Source organism: Rutilus rutilus (assembly GCF_951802725.1).
Source record: "Rutilus rutilus genome assembly, chromosome: 8".
Lineage (NCBI taxonomy): Eukaryota > Metazoa > Chordata > Actinopteri > Cypriniformes > Leuciscidae > Rutilus > Rutilus rutilus.
The window spans coordinates 42,597,910-42,616,244 of record NC_140222.1 but is presented as its reverse complement, the minus strand read 5'-3'; the positions used below and the strand labels follow the sequence as shown (position 1 = coordinate 42,616,244).

The following is an 18,335-nucleotide window of genomic DNA, read 5'->3' as shown; positions in this document are numbered from 1 at the left end:
AACAATGGTAAGATATCGGCCAAATCTTGCTCTCAGAAGTCGTCCGTTTGTAACCTCATGCACACAGACCCCATTAGATGCCCCAAAAGATCCTCACACAGAAACGTGCGGCTCCGCCCTTCCCTCTGGCAATCTTTACAGAAGCCAAGGCAAGGGCAATACTATCTGCAGCCAATACTAACTCTGATAGAAAGTCAGCAAATTCTTTGATAAAGTCTGTATGGTGCCCTGGTGGCCTGTATACAGTAGCCAGCACAAATCTCAAACGTGATTTGTCATTTACACTATATATTTTTACATTAAGCACCAACACTTCAAAAGAAGTATATTTAAAACTAGATTTCTTAGTGATTTTGAAAATATTACTATAAATTACAGCAACTCCTCCCCCTTTGCCTTTCAGACAAGGTTCATGTTTATAACAGTAATCTTGCGGGGTGGACTCATTTAAAGTAATATAATTGTCTGGTTTTAGCCAGGTTTCTGTCAAACACAGCACATCTAGATTATAGTCTGTAATCATATCATTAACAATGAGTGCTTTTGGAGTAAGGGATCGAATATTCAGCAACCCGAGCTTTATCATTTGCTCATCTGTATTATAGCTGTTTTTTATTTGTTGAACATCAATACAATTTTTACCTTTAGATGGGTTTGGATGTTTTTTGGATTTCCAAATTCGGGGAACAGACACAGTCTCTATATGATGATATCTAGGTGAAAGAGGCTCTGTGTGATGGGATTTATCTGACCTTGGTGACGCGAGGTCACTAGCAGACGGTCAGTTAAGCCAGTCTGTCTGCTTCCTGACCTGGTGCCCAATTTGTCATTTTTTATTTCTAAGACTATGAGCCAAATTACTAGACTATCATTCGGACGGGGTCCACTACAACAGGCTTGTACTAACAGTGAATGAAAGCAGATGACAAATACGTTATAACCATTATTAAACTAAACCTGTTAACCTTAACACAAGAAGGCTCAATCATTGGTTGACCTTTGTGTACAAATCTGGACACACTCCTTCATATTTAACTACACTCTTAGCACCAGTAGATCTGAATACAATCTAAGATCATGTAGATACACACTGTATGATGTTCCACAAAGTTTGGCAAAACTGCTTTTAGTTACAGTGCTCCAACTTCATGGAATGAGTTGCAAAATCAGCTAAAACTGCAGGTTTTTATTTCACATACTGAATTCAAGTCAGCACATACACTTGCACAGACAATCCATCGCAACAATCCATCAGGGACGCTGGAAGGACATCATCTCTCTTCTCCTTGAGGGTTTTTAAACCAGCCATGATCTAAAATGGCATCTAAGGTGATCTGTGACCCTCTGCCATGAAGTTTCTTAAGAAGATCCAGGAATTCTGTCAAAGTTTTCAGAAGACAGTTGATTAGTCACGTTTGTCCTTATAGACACTCATAAACAGATTTTGAGAAATGTAGTTCATGTAAGGTCATGTTACCATGAAATACACAGCATTTCTTGCTGTTACTATGATATTTTCTGGATGCCCATGAACAATTATTCATTGCTAAACATTCATTGTCAATCCGCTGTGTTTTACACTTTGCTCATCATTGACAATAATAATAATTTTAATTGTCTAATAATTTTACTGAGCTCTATGTTTTTTAAGCAATGTTATTTCCATTTCGTTCTTGTTGTTGGTCTCACCTTTGGACATAGGTGACCTTTGGGGAAACCCAAGGCTTATTCTTGTGATCAGCTGATCCAGCAGTTTGTATATGTCCTTAGTCGCGTTGCACTCAGCAAACTCTCTGGCCTCTGTGTATAATCTGGCGTCTTTGAAGAACAGTGTGTCTTCGAAGTCCGTCAGCTTGACTTTCAGGGTGTATGGATTGATGAGAACGTTCTTCATGTGTGTTGTTTGATAAACATTATGATCTATGCAGTGCTGCAGCGCCACAACAAGCTGCCAAACGATGTGTTTCACTGTGGATTCCTTCAGGGAACCTCGGTTTCGGTGGTGGAACTCAAACAAGGTAATGCTGCTATGTGAATATTCCAGAACCAGGACGTCTTGATCTTTCAGTATATACATGTCATATAACTGTAGGATATGTGTGCTAGTTGGATGCTTTTGTAGCATCAACATTGCAGCTGCCTCTCGACTCATAGGTATGGGAAACGCAGGCTAAAGAAAAGAGATAGACAGAAGGTTAGTAGACTCCTAACTAATCTCTAATCTCATAACTGAAGGCCCGGGATACTTCATTTTCCATCTCGTGAGCTTTTCAAAGTAAACCCTTGGGCTGCCCTGACTAAAGAGTAGTCATTCATTCAAGCCAGTAGTTGAGTAATCGCATGTTTATATTAATTTAATTACTTAAACAAACACACACAAATTTCCTTGTTTTAATATTTTTAACTTTTTTTTTTGTATTAAACCTAACATCATAAAGTATGATTTTTTCTTTTTACTTTGAGGAATGATGAAGCTATAATTGACTCTTAGAAGCATGTAAAACAGCTCCTTGAAAAAAATGAAATGTAATATTGTAGTTATAAACAAAGGTTTATTTTAGTTCAGATTAACATTTGAGGGCAGTAATTTTATTTATGTCAAAAAAATAAAGCCAACGTAATGTAACTTGAAAGCATTATAGCCTACTATTCCTGCCAGTTAGTGTTACTACAGTAAATCCATGGTGAATGTTGCTGATCTGTGGACACTGGATTGTTCATTCATGGCACAATGTTTCTACGTCAGCGCTGTTTGATCCGTTAATAACAGAGAAATATGAATGCTTCTCACTAGATCTCGCAGCGATGTTATTACTTCAGTGGGGATCTCTTAGCGCTGTGTAGTAACAGTGTCGCTTGATCAAGATCGGCTCGCGCTGCACTGGTCCAAACTGATAAACGGCCCGTGAAGCACATAATAACAGCACCTGCTTTCTGGTCAGTTAGCCTACTAGGGCTGTGTATTGGCAAGAATCTGGCGATACGATACGCATCACGATACATGGGTCACGATTCAATATATTGCAATATATTTCGATACTGTGCATAAGGCGATATATTGGGATTTTTTTAAAGTAGGACTGTAATTTTAGAAAAAATAATATTTAAAAAAAGACATGATGTGCATAAAAGTCAAAGAAGTTTACTTTAGGTTAACAATTCAGTTCACAGAAAATCAGGCTGCCAGTTTGGTATTGTGGTTCACAGGATCTTAGTGAGCACATTTTTATATTTCTCAAGTAGGCCATAATAAAAGAAAATACATAGCCCCTGTCACAATACAAAACAACAACGTGAACTGGACGAAAATTAATGAAAGTGAACAAAATGAATGTGTCATGTAGGCCTATTGAAATCAAGTTTTTATGTGATAAAAGATTTTAAAAGAACTGGACGCGCGAATGAGGCAAATTAACGTCTGCCGCGCTAAACGCCTCATTCGCGCCACAGGACCTCCAGACGCGCGTAAACGCGTCTTTGCATTAACTTAACATTGAAATCACTCGCGCCAGACACTCTATTCGCGTTTGGTGTGAACGCAGCTTCACGGTGCGCGTCCACTACAGCGGCAAAACTACGCTCGGTGCCGCTGGCAACGCTGTAACGTCTCCGCTTTGGGGTGTGTCTGTTACGAGTGTGTTTGTTTTTTTCAACACACGGACAGTATAATCATCATGCACGCGATTACATTTAGAAATAGACAAGCTTTGTTTCCAAATGCACCAAGCAAAGATCCTTTCAATTTTATAAACCCAGCCAATATAATAACAATAAACACATCCAAAATAAAATCTTTAACATATATAAACAACTGCAAAGCGTCTAATTTGTAAACAAAATGATTTACGCACTAAATCCATCATAAACTGCCGACCGCGTTTTTCGCTTGATATTTGCATAAAGTCGAGAACTGCCCAACCTTTTGACGCTCTCAGTCGCTCTCAACGCTTTCTCCGGTCCGCTGTCAATCCCAAAATGCACTGCTGAGCGTGAAGCTCGACTTCCATGGAATGAATTGAAAACGCTTGCTCCGCTCGCTCCGTGCCAGTGGACACGCACCGTTCGGCGAGCCTTTTAAACAACATAAACGTGAACCACCGTCTTACCATGAATATTTTTGTAAAAAAAAAAAAAAAAAAATCGATATTGCGTTTTTGAAAATCGATACAGTATTGCAAAATAAAATATCGCGATACTATGTGTATCGATTTTTTCTTACACCCCTATAGCCTACAGTACCTGCTTTTTTTGTGGAAACCAAATCTTTTGATTGTGAGAGAGCCATGTGTTAAAAGTCAGATGGCACTTAAGCTACTTTATGATTTGCCCTATGTCTGAACAAAAGAAATAAAAGTTAACTATCTATACCATATTGAATTGCATAGCATCATATTTTTGCAATGCGTTGAATCGAAATCGAATCGCACCGGATCGTAATAATAGTGAATCGTATTGCATTGCATCGGTAGCTGGCAGCTACTTATCTGTATCATTAATGTATTGTATCGTTGGCTATGCATCGAGATGCGCATCGTATCGGCCTCAGTTATGGAGATGCACATCCCTAATACCTACATAGGAAAAGTAACTACATTTACATACTGTGAATCGTTTTTTAATTTATCGAGAATCGTTTTTGAATCGAAAATCGCAATTGTATCGAATTATGACATTTTCTTAATCTTACACCCCTAATATAAACATACATATAGTACTTTGGAGACCAATTGTGTTGAAATAACATTGAGACAAAGGAGGTAGAGGACGAATACTCACTTCTCTTGGTAGCTGTTCTGATGAATGACGGATCCTGGCCACAGAAAGATAAAAGAGAGGTAAAAGGGGGGAATAAATTCATTCGTTTTGTCTGGTATCTAAAACTTATGTCTGATAGAAAAATGTGCATCACCAAAAGAAGGAACATGTAGATTAACACAGTGGATCTGTCCAAACGGTAATCGTTTTAATAACGTTGTCATCTGAACAAAGAAAGAACTCTTCCGTTTTTAGTACATTGTTGTTGTGTAAAAGTTCCTTAAGTTTGTGTGTTCTTGACGTCTTTTCTTTTAACCCTGCAGGTAGTTACATTAACGCATCTATTAATAAAAGTTTTACCTATGGAACTTCGGTATGATGAAAATGTGTGTAATATAGCAAACCCAAACAAATGTTAAATGGAACTCTTCCACCATATCTAGTTTTAAAATGAATCACAGGAACTTGCCATCCTAGGTCACATTACCATAAATATAATATAAAATTTAAGATAAAATTACTTCAGTTAATTTACCATCGCATGCATGTCCCCCTTTGCTAACCCTTTTGTGGAAGGGCTCTTTGTGAAGGGATTTAGATGTTTGCTTGGAACACCCCTTTAATTGTACATTTATTAAATCACATGTAAGGTTTATAAATAATACTAGGTAAAGGAGAGCAAACTGATTCCCCCTTCATTTTATCTACCTTATGCCGACCGAAAGGTATATGATTTTCTTTCTTCAGATGAAAACACATATTTTAGAAAAAATAAACTAGACTTTTAGAAATATTATCCATCTCTTGTGTTTGTGTGTCAAATAATGCAAGTGAATAGACACCAAAATGCTGAAGGTCGAAAAAGTCCAAGAGCATTGCTCACATGATAAGTGCAGAAAACATCTTGTGTGAACAACACAGCAAGCTGTGAGTAGGCTGTATGAAGTTTCTGGCATATGCACTTGCATTATATTCGCTTAGAATAATGGATAATTAAAAAATATATATTTGTGGAAAGAAAGTCAGATATACATCTGGAATGGCACGAGTGAAGAAAAAAAAGAGATAATTTTGTTAATTTCGGAGTGCATTGTGCCTTTAAAATTGACTGCGGATTTAGATACTGGGTAACACTTTATTTAGATAGTCCACTTTAGACATTCTACTAACTATAAGTAACTTTGCAACTACATGTCAACTATCTGTCATTAGAGTATTAGTAGACTGTCTGCTTAATATTTGCTAACACTCTGTTTTGTTGGTCCCCTAACAGACATTCTACTGACTATTAGTTACTTGGCAACTACAAGTCAACTTATTCTCCTAACCCGAATCCTAACATCTAAACTTAACCTACCAGTCTATTGACTGTCTACTACAGCCTACTAATACTCTAATGAGAGTTAGTTGACATGTAGTTGAAAAGTTATAGTTAGTAAAATTTCTAAAGTGGACTATCGAAATAAAGTGTAACCAGATACTGCAGTGGATACTTACTAGTGATGGACTTGTTTCTCTGTTGGTGCCTATTCTGCTCCGTAAGTCCAATGCTTGATCTAAAAATATATATTTTTTAAAAAAGTGTGTTAATAGGATTATTGATCGGGTAACATAGGACAATTTTTTTAATGTTCCATAAGTGTTATATAAATCTGGAGAACCCTTACTAAAAATTAACACTGTTTTGCGACACTAACCAAATGGCAATAAATTATTGTAATACGTAAAATAGGAAAGAGGCCGCACTATGCATAAACTTTTATTTGCAAAAACACGTTTCGGCGTGTGCCTTCATCAGTTTGCACGCGCCGAAACACATTTTTGCAAATATAAGTTTATGCATAGTGCGGCCTCTTTCCTATTTTACGTATTACAATTATCCAGGCCAGCACTCTAAAACTTTATTAATATATGCAGTGAAGCCTGCTCCTAAACTCACTTAATAAATTATTGTATTAAATCCACCATAAAAACATGGTTTCTACACTATAATAAATAAAACATGGTTAATTTAGCAAATGTCCTTAAATGATTAGTTCACCTCAAAGTTGAAAATTGTGTCATCATTTACTCACCCTCAAGTTGATTTAAACCTGTATGAATTTCTTTCTTCTGCTGAACACAAAGAATGATATTTTGAAGAATGTCGGTAAACAGACAGACTTGGGTCCCATTGACTTCCATAGTAGGAAAAAAACAATACTATGGAAGTCAATGGGACCCAAGTTACAGACATTCTTCAAAATATCTTTCTTTGTGTTCAGCAGAAGAAAGAAAGAAAGAAATTCATACAGATTTGAAACAACTTGAGGGTGAGTAAATGATGACACAATTTTTAACTTTGAGGTGAACTAATCCTTTAAAAGAACAGCTCATCAAAAAAAAAAAAAAAAATAGAGTTAGCTTACCCTCATGTTGAAATTTTATGAGATTCTTATGTAGGCCTAGAACCATAATTAAGATATCTTGAAAAATGCCTTTTATTTTTGTCATACAATGAATATAGGCCTAGTTGTTTTATTCCCAAAATTCTTGTGTTTCACAAAAGTAAGTTATAGAGGTTTGAAAAAAATACTTTCATTTTGAAAGACATTTATTTTTGGGTCAGCTAGGCCTGTAAACTCAAGAAGATAAAGCTTGTCTGGAGGGTTTGAATTAGTGCATTTGAGCAGAGTTTACATGTTCTGACTGCCTCTATTTCACGTGTATTTTATGACAATACTCACCGCATCTGAACATCGTGTGGCTGGATAATATTTATTCCCAAAATGCCTGGATCATGAAGGAAACACACACATACACATCAATATTAGTTATTTGTTTTACTTACTAACGGAGACATTTGCAAAAGCTTGCAAAATTGACTCACCAGCTCCAAAACATATAATTAAGACTCGTTAATTTAACTGATCGGTTAGCCATCCCGCGATCAACAAATTCAAAAGCCTAGTTTGCAGATTCTTATAGTAAGACTATGACTGTCTAAAGATACAATATTCTCAGTTCACTCGTTGTAAAGCATTTATTTTTTATCATAAAGTTAGACAAGTTATAACGTTACACATCCTAGCAGCACATAACATTAATACATTGGGAATACCGTATGCACTAATAATATTGCTCTAATCGCGTTTAGATTCTCAATTTAATACACTATATCTTGATGTAGCAGAATTTGTATAAAATAAAGTTATTTACCTTCCGTAGATTGCAATATGTCCGTTGTTAAAATTCTTTGTCCATTTCCTTGTTTGTTCTTCATTTACACCCAGCAACTCGCTCAAAATAAACATTTAGCAGTCCGATGTAAAATAATCCATGTTTTAAACGATGTAAAACCCACAGAATAGGCTAATATTGAAGATCCCGCGCAGCAGCAAACACCGACTCGCTCAACTGACGTTTATTCAAACTTGACTCAAGGCGCGCTTAGTTGTCATTGGCTAGATTCCTGGATGACAGTCAGAATAAACAGAGAATAACCAATCATGCTCAAAACAGCTAGGAGAGACAGCCAATAGTGTGGCAACATTGCAATTACAGAAAAAAAAAAAAAAAAAAAAAAAAAAATATATATATATATATATATATATATATATATATATATATATATATATAATGTGCTATTCATTTGGTTGTATTTGTAGGCTGGCTGTATATTTAATCAATTGGTTAAATTGTTTTTTCATTGCAGTGCATGATTAAAATTAAAGATTAAAAATACTGTAAGAACTTACAGTAACTGACCATATATAATATGTATTTACCACTGTTCTTATAAAGCGCAATTTAATAGAGCAAACCGTGTATTAAACAGAGCAAACACTGCATATATTCATATACAATTCTGTATCTATATGAAAATCTAATGAATTGGTATCATGGTGGTGACAGTTACATTCATGTGACCCATAATGACCCTTTTACACTTTCACAAATTCTTGACCTTTCCTTTAGAAACACTCTTATGCCTAATAATGTCAACATCCTTTTTCACCCTGTGTGGCACTGGTACACAACCTGTTGGTTTAGAGTTAATCATCCTCTGTCCAACGCAACACTTTGGTAACATTGGCATAATTATATACAAGTTACAACATAATACCCCGGGTTTCACACTTTCACAGGCAAGACTTAAGCCTGTAGTCCCAGACTAAAATGCATGTTTGAGCAGTATTACCTGAAAGCAACTGACATATCTTATGGCAGTGCCATTGTTTTGTCTCAAGATGCACGCCAGTAATGTTTTTTTCTTTTTCTAAGGCACATTTTTAAAAGCTATAATTAAATACCCAAATTGAACTAAGGACAAATCCTGGCTTTATCTAAACCATGTCTGTGAAACTGGGTCTGGGTTAGAAATTAAGGGTTAAGGTTAACCCTAACCCTAACCTTAAGACTTGCCTACAGACTTTTATTTAACAGCATGGTGTTAACTGCAGTGGTTAGGCCTTTAGCATTGATAAAGGACAAAAATCTTCTCACTGTGACAGTCTGTTTAGTAAAGATTGTTTGTATGGATTGTCCCTAAACTAGAGCTATTGATGCAAAACATACCTGTATCATAAAGATCGTATTTACAAATTGAACATACATGAACGCCGCCACAATGATGAAAATACGAGTAGGAAGCTTGGGATTTTCTTTTAGCCCGATCTTGAAGAGTTATGAGTGTGTCAGTGAGAAACATGTAATACCACAATACTTTGGTATTTAGCAGTTACATTGTCAGGCTTTTCTATTTACGATGAAGTAAGCTAATGCCTGCACAAAATATGACAGTATTATAGTATTACAATATAACATGTAATGATACATTTTACAGTGGCTTCATAAATTAATTTAAAACATAAATAGTAAAATAGTAAAACCTCATGAATACAAACTTCCCAGGAGGACTTAAAAGCATCATGTGTGCATCATGAACCCTGTTGGTGTCTGATCAGCAAGATCAATTTAACAGTTAATGATATAGTCCGTAAATTAACAGTCAGTTAATTAATTTACAGATATTGTTTGTCATTTTGTTCTGAACTAGTTCTGGCTGTCAGTGGACGTTTAGATTATGGCCGGATTGGACATCATTATTCACGTCATTTATGGACTGTTTCTGGATGTCAACGGACGTCCAGATTATAGCTAGTATGAACGTCTTTTCTGAACTAGTTCTGGCTGTCAGTAGACGTTTAGATTATGGCCAGATTGGACATAATTACTCAGTGTCATTAATCGACTAATTCTGGCTGTCAATGGACGTTCAGATCATGGCCTGGACGGGCGGACTTGATATCAACCTGTTTTGTACGTCCACAGACGGAGACTTGCTCAGTGGGTATTAGCCTATATTTTTGTATTTTAATAATTGCATAATTACTTTGTGCACTGTAATGTCAGAGTCACCACACTAGAACATGGGAACAAATAAAAGTGAAGTACAAAAATATTCTACATAATGGTAATTTTTTGTTATATTATAGTCTCTTTTATAAAAGGCACTGTTAAATAAATGGTTGTCTGATTATAAAAGCAACCAAGAAAAAGGCTGAGGAAAAAAAGATCAACTGAAATAAAACTCAAGGAACTAAGCATATTTGTATTTTATTAAACATTTAATGAAAAGTGTTTTTTTTTTTTTTTTTTTTTTTTTTTTTTTGGCAATGTTGTGTAATATGGCACATGCAACAATATTACAGGCCCTGTCAGGTGTGCAACCCTCAGACTTTTCAGACACTGAAATCTTCCCTTTAGTTAGCCAAAGTTCATTTCATTGTGTGCCCTTGTCCTGGAGCTGCATTGTAACTGGTTTGGGTCAGGGAATGGGGTCATAAAACACCTGTCTGCAGGCAGGAACATGTCATAATCACCTATGAAAAAATGCAGTTCTGTTAGGATCAGCATAAGTGTATGTAATACAGTGAGCTTGATATTTAATTGTGGAACTTTTCTTACCACTTTCAAATAATGTGCAAAAATGTGAATCTCTGAAAATGCTTAAGTCATGCACAGATCCTGGCCATTTTGCTTTCACATTTGTGATATGGAAGATTTTAGTCAACTGCCTTTTTTTAATTATTTGATATAATATTACTAATCTGGAATATTAAGAATCACAATAGTAACTGGGCTGCACATTTACATTGTGAACCCCCTTTCTGTTCACATAATCCCCTTCATTGAGGCCTTGATGGCAGTCTGTAGCCTATAGTATACCAATCACGTTAGTGAAGCCTGAGTGACATATACTGTAATCGGCATGGTCATGATTGCATGATCTTCATAAAAAATTATGATAGCCAAAAAAAAAAAAAAAAAATGCTTTAAAAAAAATGCTTTACAACATTGGGTCTTAAGTGGCTTGGAAATGCCACAAAAAAAACCTAAAACTGTTTTTTAAACCTAAAAGCGCCAGGTAAACTCCGAATGACACGACAGACAGCACTTTCCATCAAGTTCTCCGCATCTCCAATAGTGTAAAGGAAAGAGTCACTCGCAAATAATCTTAGGGCAATGCAAACAGTTTGTGCTGTAGTTAAAGCCCGACTCCGACAAGTCGAAAATAAATGTGCGTTTCCAACAAATTAATAATGTAAACGACAATCTCACGAGTCACGAGAAAAAAAATATATCTCAGAAAGTGCACTATCGCGCTGCGCTGGACTTCCCGTATCAGCTCCGCTTATAAAGCCGGGATCTAATCCTGTTAACATGAAATAAGCCTGCTCCCGAGCAGGTTTAAAATTGCGCACCTGTTGCTATGACAGCAAGTCCAGGATGAGCGTTGAAGAACCAAACAATCCAAGATCATGCCTAATCCCCAACAATCAAATCCAGCTAACTGAGTTAGCGACGTACGAAGAACGGCCCCCTGATCTTGGAAGAGGAGATTTAGGTCTACAGTGGAGAAAATAAGGATTTGCCCACTTACAAAGAAAGTAAGGGTCTATCATTTTTATGGTAGGTTTATTTTAACGGATAGAGACAGAATATCAACCAAATAATCCAGAAAAAAACATTATATAAAGGTTATAAATTGATTAGCATTTGATCGAGTGAAATAAGTATTTGATCCCCTACCAACCAGCAAGAATTCTGCCTCCCACAGATTGGTTATGTGCCCATGTGAAACACAGTCCTGTCACTTTAAGAAAGTACCCCTTATTGTCAGCTCGTTATGTGTATAAAACACCTGTCCACACAATCTGTAACTTCCATTCCAACCTCTCCACCACCATGGGCAAGACCAAAGAGCTGTCAAAGGACATCAGGACAATATTGGAGACCCACACAAGGCTGGAATGGGCTACAAGACCATCAGCAAGAAGCTTGGTGAGAAGGAGACAACTGTTGGTGCCATTATTTGGAAATGCAAGAAATATAAAATATCCATCAATCGCCCTCTGTCTGGAGCTTCATGCAAGATCTCGCCTCATGGGGTAAGGATGATCATGAGAAAGGTTAGGGATCAGCCCAGAACTACACGGGAGGAGCTTGTTAATGATCTCAAGGCAGTTGGGACAACAGTCACCAAGCAAACCATTGGTAACACACTACACCACAATGGATTGAAATCCTGCAGCGCCCGCAAGGTCCCCCTGCACATGTACAAGCCCGTCTGAAGTTTGTCAATGAACATCTAATGATTCAGAGAAGGCTTGGGAGATAGTCCTGTGGTCAAATGAGACCAAAATTGAGTTCTTTGGCATCAACTCAACTCGTCGTGTTTCGAGGAAGAGAAATGCTGACTATGACCCCAAGAACACCATCCCTACAGTCGAGCACGGAGGTGGAAACATTATGCTCTGGGGCTGTTTCTGTTCTAAGGGTACAGGACGACTTGTAGCCCATTCCAGCCTTGTGTGGGTCTCCAATATTGTCCAGGGGCCGTATTCACAAAGAATTTTAAGGCTAAAAGTAGCTCCTAACTGGCGAATTTAGGAGCAACTCCTAAAAATAATGGGCGTGTCTCTCGTAACTTTAGGACTCCTAATTTTTTTGACTAAGAGTAATTCACAAAGCATTTTAGCCCTAAAAGTAGCACCTAAGCCTGGGACAGCTTAAAAGAAGTCGAGAGGACTCCTAACTCACTAAGACCTATTCACAAACCGCTTTTTGTGGCATTTCACGTTGCGATGTTTTGAAATGCGTATGCGGCGGCTACAGGAGCTTCCAATCACGAGGGAACAATTTTGCATTGTAGGCATAACTAGGGATGCAATAACGCCACCAACAACAACCAAAACTAGGCTACTCATTCATTGCATGTAAACTAATTGTAACGTTTGATTGTGAATCAAATTAAAATGTTCTTCTCTTTGCAAACGTAGGCAGAGGCATATAGTGACAGACTAATTCAATAATGTTGCAAAGATATCGCATCAATCCATATGTTTCATTAGGCTACTAGGCTATTTGTTTTTCCTTACTCTTTATTCATTTAGGCTATTTATTCAGTTATTCATCATCTTCCGTCCTTCGCACTACTTGTGTAGCGCACGCATTCTCAGACCTGTCACCTGTCAATCATCATCGTAGGGGAGGGGTTTGGAATCATTCCCGCGTTACAATCATCAGCCAATCAAGGTGGTCACTTCAGTCAAGCTCGTGCATGAGTAATGACGTCATCCATAGCAACAAAGACTCACTCTTAGTTTAGGAGTTGTCATTTTTCTTTACTAAGAGTAGGTCTGAAAGGCGTTGTGAATAACTTTTAAGAGAAAACTCCTAGCTAAAATCTTTTAGTGCGATATAGGAGTACTCCTAGTGGTAAGATAAAATGCTTTGTGAATACGGCCCCTGATGTCCTTTGACAGCTCTTTGGTCTTGCCCATGGTGGTGGAGAGGTTGGAATGGAAGTTACAGATTGTGTGGACAGGTGTCTTTTATACACACAACGAGCTGATATTAGGAGTACTTTCTTAAAGTGACAGGACTGTGTTTCACATGGGCACATAACCAATCTGTGGGAGGCAGAATTCTTGCTGGTTGGTAGGGGATCAAATACTTATTTCACTCGATCAAATGCTAATCAATTTATAACCTTTATATAATGTGTTTTTCTGGATTATTTGGTTGATATTCTGTCTCTATCTGTTAAAATAAACCTACCATAAAATTATTGACCCTTCATTTCTTTGTAAGTGAACATTACAAAATCAGCAGGGGATCAAATAATTATATTCTCCACTGTATAACAACCTGGACATGGCAAAATGCATAATTCAATAAGAAAAACATTTGGAAACAAAAAAATCTAAATTGAAATCTTTAAATTATTGCCGCTATACTAAACTTAGTTTAGTTGTTCTTGTAAAAAATATATGCCAAATGTAATGCTTCTTGTTTTTAATGTGACAGGGATCAGTTTTATGAAAGGGTTTAGTGCTCTTTTAGAGCTGTTTCAGAACAACATCTAAGTAATGTATGGTTGGAGCGGGAAATGTGCAGTTGCTAATACTCATTGGCTAGGTCGTCTTTCATAGTGATATGATGTTTTCATAGTTGGTGTAGGTGAACTGTTATTAAAAGAGTTTTGATTTGTCAAATTGTTCTGAAAATATAGGGTCAGATTTACTAACAGCTGGAATTATGTTCGTACACTAATTTGCCCTGTATAGTAAATCTGGCCCTTAGGTTGATAAATGAATTGGGCCACAGCTAGAAATGTAATTGGCTTTAGTTAGAAACAATATTATTTCAGCCCCATGCACATACACATGCTTGTGCATTGAATCATTACTTGTGTGCTGAGTCCCGTCTCATGGTCACCATTATATTTGACACAATTGCCGTTTATGTTTTGAGGCCTTCCATTTTGTTGGTGTTTTACTACAGTACTGTTATGTAGGAGGACCATCTAGATGGAAGCTCTCCTTCCTGGCACTATAAAATTGTAGCCTGGCTAACGTCAGACCTAGTCTCTTTGAGACGTGGTCTGGGAACCACATGTTCATTTTCTCGTATTTGAGGATTGGTTTACCAATGCCAAGAGCCGTTTATTGGGTGCTACGAATGTCTATCAAATGCGCCTGTACGTAGCTCATAGCCAATCGTTTCAATTATACCAGATGACAGAGATTTATGTGTACACGATGGCGTTCAGCGACTATTGCAGTTTGTGCAAGACAAACATGAGGGTAGAATGTATGTATAGATATAAACAAACTGCTTCGGTGTGTTGCATAGACGTCGTCATCGTCTTGCTGCTCCCTCCCCGTTCTGTGATTGGTCCCCTCGCTGAGGCGAAAATCTAGTCCATGGTATCCAGGCTGCATAGCATGCCTGCATCCAGGCAGCATGGGGAAACCCAGGCTAATAAAATTGTGGATATATGGATAAAATACTCCAAATATTTGTGAAAGCAGTTAAAGAGCTAGACAGCAGTCCAAATATCCTCATTCAGCAGCATGCCAAAAGCAGTTTGCCACAAGTATGGACACTTCTACTTTAAATCCTCACAGAACATGTTAAGACATGTGAAATTACTGAGGATGAGGAGGAGAAGAATTACAACAGCAAGTTCAGGGATGTTGTCGATGTGCAGAAAAAAAGAAGCGTTTGCTCAAATTATTAGCGATGGTATTATACATTATTATAAACACCATCATTACTAAGGCCCAGCTCGACTCAGGAGTAGCAGGCAGTTTTATTGATAAGGAATTAGCCAGATGAAATGAGATACCACTAATTCTGAATGAATCTCCTTTGGCAGCGTCAGCATCAGCTGGACGCCCCCTGAGGACCGGCCACGATAAAAGAGCTCAAAGTCTTGTACAAGCAAACTACATGGTTGCTTCGGCACATACGTTTTTATCTCATGTTTGCTTTTGTTAGCGCTATACAACAAAACGCTATAGGTTTTGTTACATCCAGGCAGGAGAGAACTGAGACATGAATCTTAATGCAGCAGTTTTATTAAATAAACAAGATCATTTCAATGGCACCAACAAACACAAACGCAACAAAGACAATAGTTGACCATGAACTGAACAAACTCTGGAGTATAAGTGCACAGGATATTGATAAACTAAACTAAACTAGACACAGGTGAGTCTGGGAGACTGGAGACCAAGGCGGAACTGGAGGACTGGAGAACAACGGTGACACCGCTGGATCAGAGGGCCAAGGTGGAGTTGGATTATACGAGGACTGAGAAACCTGGAATCTTATGACCTGGAAACCAATCGAGCTCAGCCATTTTGAAGGACATCTCAGTTCTCTAATTGCACCGCGAGGAACGAGGATGAGGAACGAGGAGGCGAGGAACGAGGATGAGGAACGAAGAGGCGAGGAATGAGGATGAGGAACGAGGATGAGGAACGAAGAGGCGAGGAATGAGGATGAGGAACGAGGAGGCGAGGAACGAGGATGAGGAACGAAGAGGCGAGGAACGAGGAGTGAGGAACGAGGATGAGGAACGAGGAGGCGAGGAACGAGGAGTGAGGAACGAGGAGAAGCGGTGAGCGAGGATGCACAGGTGTAGTGTATCCTATGCAGAAGTCTTTCTTGACGAGAAACCTGACGCACATATGAATTCTCCTCCCCCTTCACATCTGTCACAATAATTTAAATTTACGCTTTACCTTTGTAGTTTAAATAAATCATATAACACACATATATCAACAGGGCATCTTGCTTTATCTTTATTTTTTATACATTTTTTAAATAACCAAACTTTAACAACATAAGGGCAGATCCTTTGAGCACATCTGATGACGCAGTGAAGTGACACTCGAGTGATCAAGAATATTCCAAAATACAAATAAGCTTTCCTTCGATTCCTCCGTCCTCGTTTTCTGTTCCTTGCAGCCTTGCCCTCACATCCTACAGGGGGTGGAGCTGAGACATGAGGAAAGGAAACGAGGATGCACAAGTAAGAATTGAGAAGCACCCCTGGGCTTGTAAATTTGAGGTGGAGCCAACGGTTCGAAATTCTGAGGCCACTACTCCGAAAACTATGGTGGATCAGTGTGACCAAGAGACTGTGTTTGCGTCGGAGGGCTGAGGAGAGCTGGTGGATCAGGAGGACGAAGGGGAGCTAGGGAACTGGATGGAACCAGTGGAGGAGGCAGAGCCTGGGAACAGAACAAGACAGGACCAGAGGAGGAGGAAGGAGCTTCCAATGAGCCGGGTGGGACCGCTAGGGAAGGAAAGACTGCATGGGTGGGAGTATCCATGTCAATAAGTGCTAACTTATTATAAGTCCATGTCGGGCATATACACAAGCTCAGGATCTGGATCCTCCTCCTCACCTATTGTGAAGAGGGAATTGCAGTTGAAAAGTACCCATTCAATAAAGCTGCAGAAGACAGACCCTTGAGGACCATCACAGAGGGAGTCCTTTGGATAGTCCACCACGCATGCCAGTTCCAAATACTCACGAGTTTGGTCCTCGAGGGTCAACATATTTTATTCTCGGTTGGTTATTCTGTTTCTGTCCAGACAGGGAGAGAGTTGAGATATGGATCTTATAGTGCAGCAGTTTTATTAAAGAAAGACTTGTAGATCCCCCTCTGCCACTGTAAATCTGCTATCCCTCAACCCTCAAAGTACAAAACATACACAAAAGGTTCAACATTGTAACTGAACTGTAGTCAAATTTAATATAGAATGTTATGAAATCAATGTTACACATTATTTTAATGTGTCCTTATTACAGTTTAATTATACATACTTAATTAACAACTTAATTATGTGCTTACTATAGGGTTATGGTTAAGATTAGGGTTTGGTTTAGGGTTGCATGTAATTATGCATAATTTACTGTTAGTAACTACATTTAACGTGTAACAAGGACACTGTCAAATAAAGTGTGACCGCACTGAAATAGGTGTGCTATAAAGCACAAAAAGTACAGTCCACAAGTACAGTTTTAACACATAAAATACACTTAAGCACACTTGTTTTTTTTTTCACAACGGTATGTATAAAACACATTTTAAACGTGTAATTGCTACTTGTTGAAACCAAAATGTATGAAAACCCTCTGTAGTAAAACCTGAGAACTTTCATCATTTAAATAGTTTGTGATCTAATCAAATTATTTGAAAAATGTTTGCTCTTCTAAAATATGGGAAATATGTTGATGTTCTGCACTGTGTGTTGTTCTAAAATATACATTTAAATGAATAAATACAGTAACAAGCTTTGAACATGTAACAAAATACAGTATGTTAAATAACACTCAGGCTCTGCACAATGTGCACATTAATTTGCTGGTCTATATGACTTATTAATGCATGAAGACAGCAACACTTAAAGAATCTAATTAGATGTGAAGACTGATGGGAGGAGTATGATCACACCAAAGGAAACGTGAAGTCACGGAAGGAGAAACCATAGAAGTGCTGCATTATTGAAGAACAATGCTGAGTGGAAGATAAAGGTGCACAGCGAGTAAGAAGAAAGACAAGCAGGTCAGAGAGCTGGATGGACACTCAAAATCAGGTAAGTGTCCTTTACAAATACTCCTAATTAGATTGATGTGCACAAATATATTTATAAAATTGCAAACTTTCATTCCTCTGAGTGCTTTATATCTGCTTGCCTATGCATTCTAAACAAGTCCGGATAAATATTAATGT

At 37.9% G+C, this 18,335-nt stretch overlaps 1 protein-coding gene across 2 annotated transcripts in view; it reads right to left on the bottom strand.

The window, feature by feature from the left end:
• Positions 1-1,166: 1,166 nt before the first annotated feature.
• The window catches only part of LOC311295437 (uncharacterized protein), a 60,502-nt gene continuing 43,333 nt past the window's right edge, over positions 1,167-18,335 (bottom strand). Inside the window, exons 1-6 of one of the 2 annotated variants that reach the window (XR_014628333.1) lie at positions 7,954-8,175; positions 7,482-7,527; positions 6,253-6,311; positions 4,777-4,810; positions 1,690-2,170; positions 1,167-1,378 (exon numbers count right to left, since the gene is read on the bottom strand). Coding sequence is in view for 1 of the 2 variants with exons in the window: in XM_084416812.1 (XP_084272938.1) it covers positions 2,149-2,170 (22 nt within the window). In the remaining variant the exon portion in view is untranslated. Of the gene's footprint in view, positions 1,379-1,689; positions 2,171-4,776; positions 4,811-6,252; positions 6,312-7,481; positions 7,528-7,953; positions 8,176-18,335 lie in introns of those variants that run through there. The other variant, XM_084416812.1, reaches the window with a different exon arrangement.